Source organism: Egretta garzetta, unplaced genomic scaffold (assembly GCF_000687185.1).
Source record: "Egretta garzetta isolate BGI_Z169 unplaced genomic scaffold, ASM68718v1 scaffold14, whole genome shotgun sequence".
Classification (NCBI taxonomy): domain Eukaryota; kingdom Metazoa; phylum Chordata; class Aves; order Pelecaniformes; family Ardeidae; genus Egretta; species Egretta garzetta.
Window position 1 is genome coordinate 3609088 of NW_009259588.1, and position 342 is coordinate 3609429.

At 63.5% G+C, this 342-nt stretch overlaps 1 protein-coding gene across 1 annotated transcript in view; it reads right to left on the reverse strand.

The window, feature by feature from the left end:
• Positions 1 to 13: 13 nt before the first annotated feature.
• SOX4 (SRY-box transcription factor 4) overlaps positions 14 to 342 on the reverse strand; it is a 127097-nt gene continuing 126768 nt past the window's right edge. Inside the window, exon 4 of the mRNA XM_009637899.2 lies at positions 14 to 337. Coding sequence (XP_009636194.1) covers positions 36 to 337 — 302 coding nt within the window. The 3' untranslated portion in view covers positions 14 to 35. The remainder of the gene's footprint in view (positions 338 to 342) is intronic.

The following is a 342-nucleotide window of genomic DNA, read 5'->3' on the forward strand; positions in this document are numbered from 1 at the left end:
GTCTGTGCCTCCTCCAGCAGGGCCCGGCTCCCGCCTCAGTAAGTGAAGACCAGGTTGGAAATGCTGGACTCCAGCCAGTCCCCCGAGATCATCTCACTTACCTCCGGCGTGCAGTAGTCCGGGAACTCAAAGTGCGAGCCCGAGCCGGGCTCGAAGTTAAAATCCAGGTCCCGGTCGAGCACCGAGGAGCTGAAGCTGCCCAGGGACATGCTCTCAAAGCCGGGGCTGGGGTTCAGGTCCAAGAGGTCGTCCTCAAACTCGTCGTCCGACGAAGAGGAGCCGGAGGAGGAAGAGGAGGAGGAGTGGGAGGACGCGGAGGAGGAATGCGCCGTCGAGGGGGCC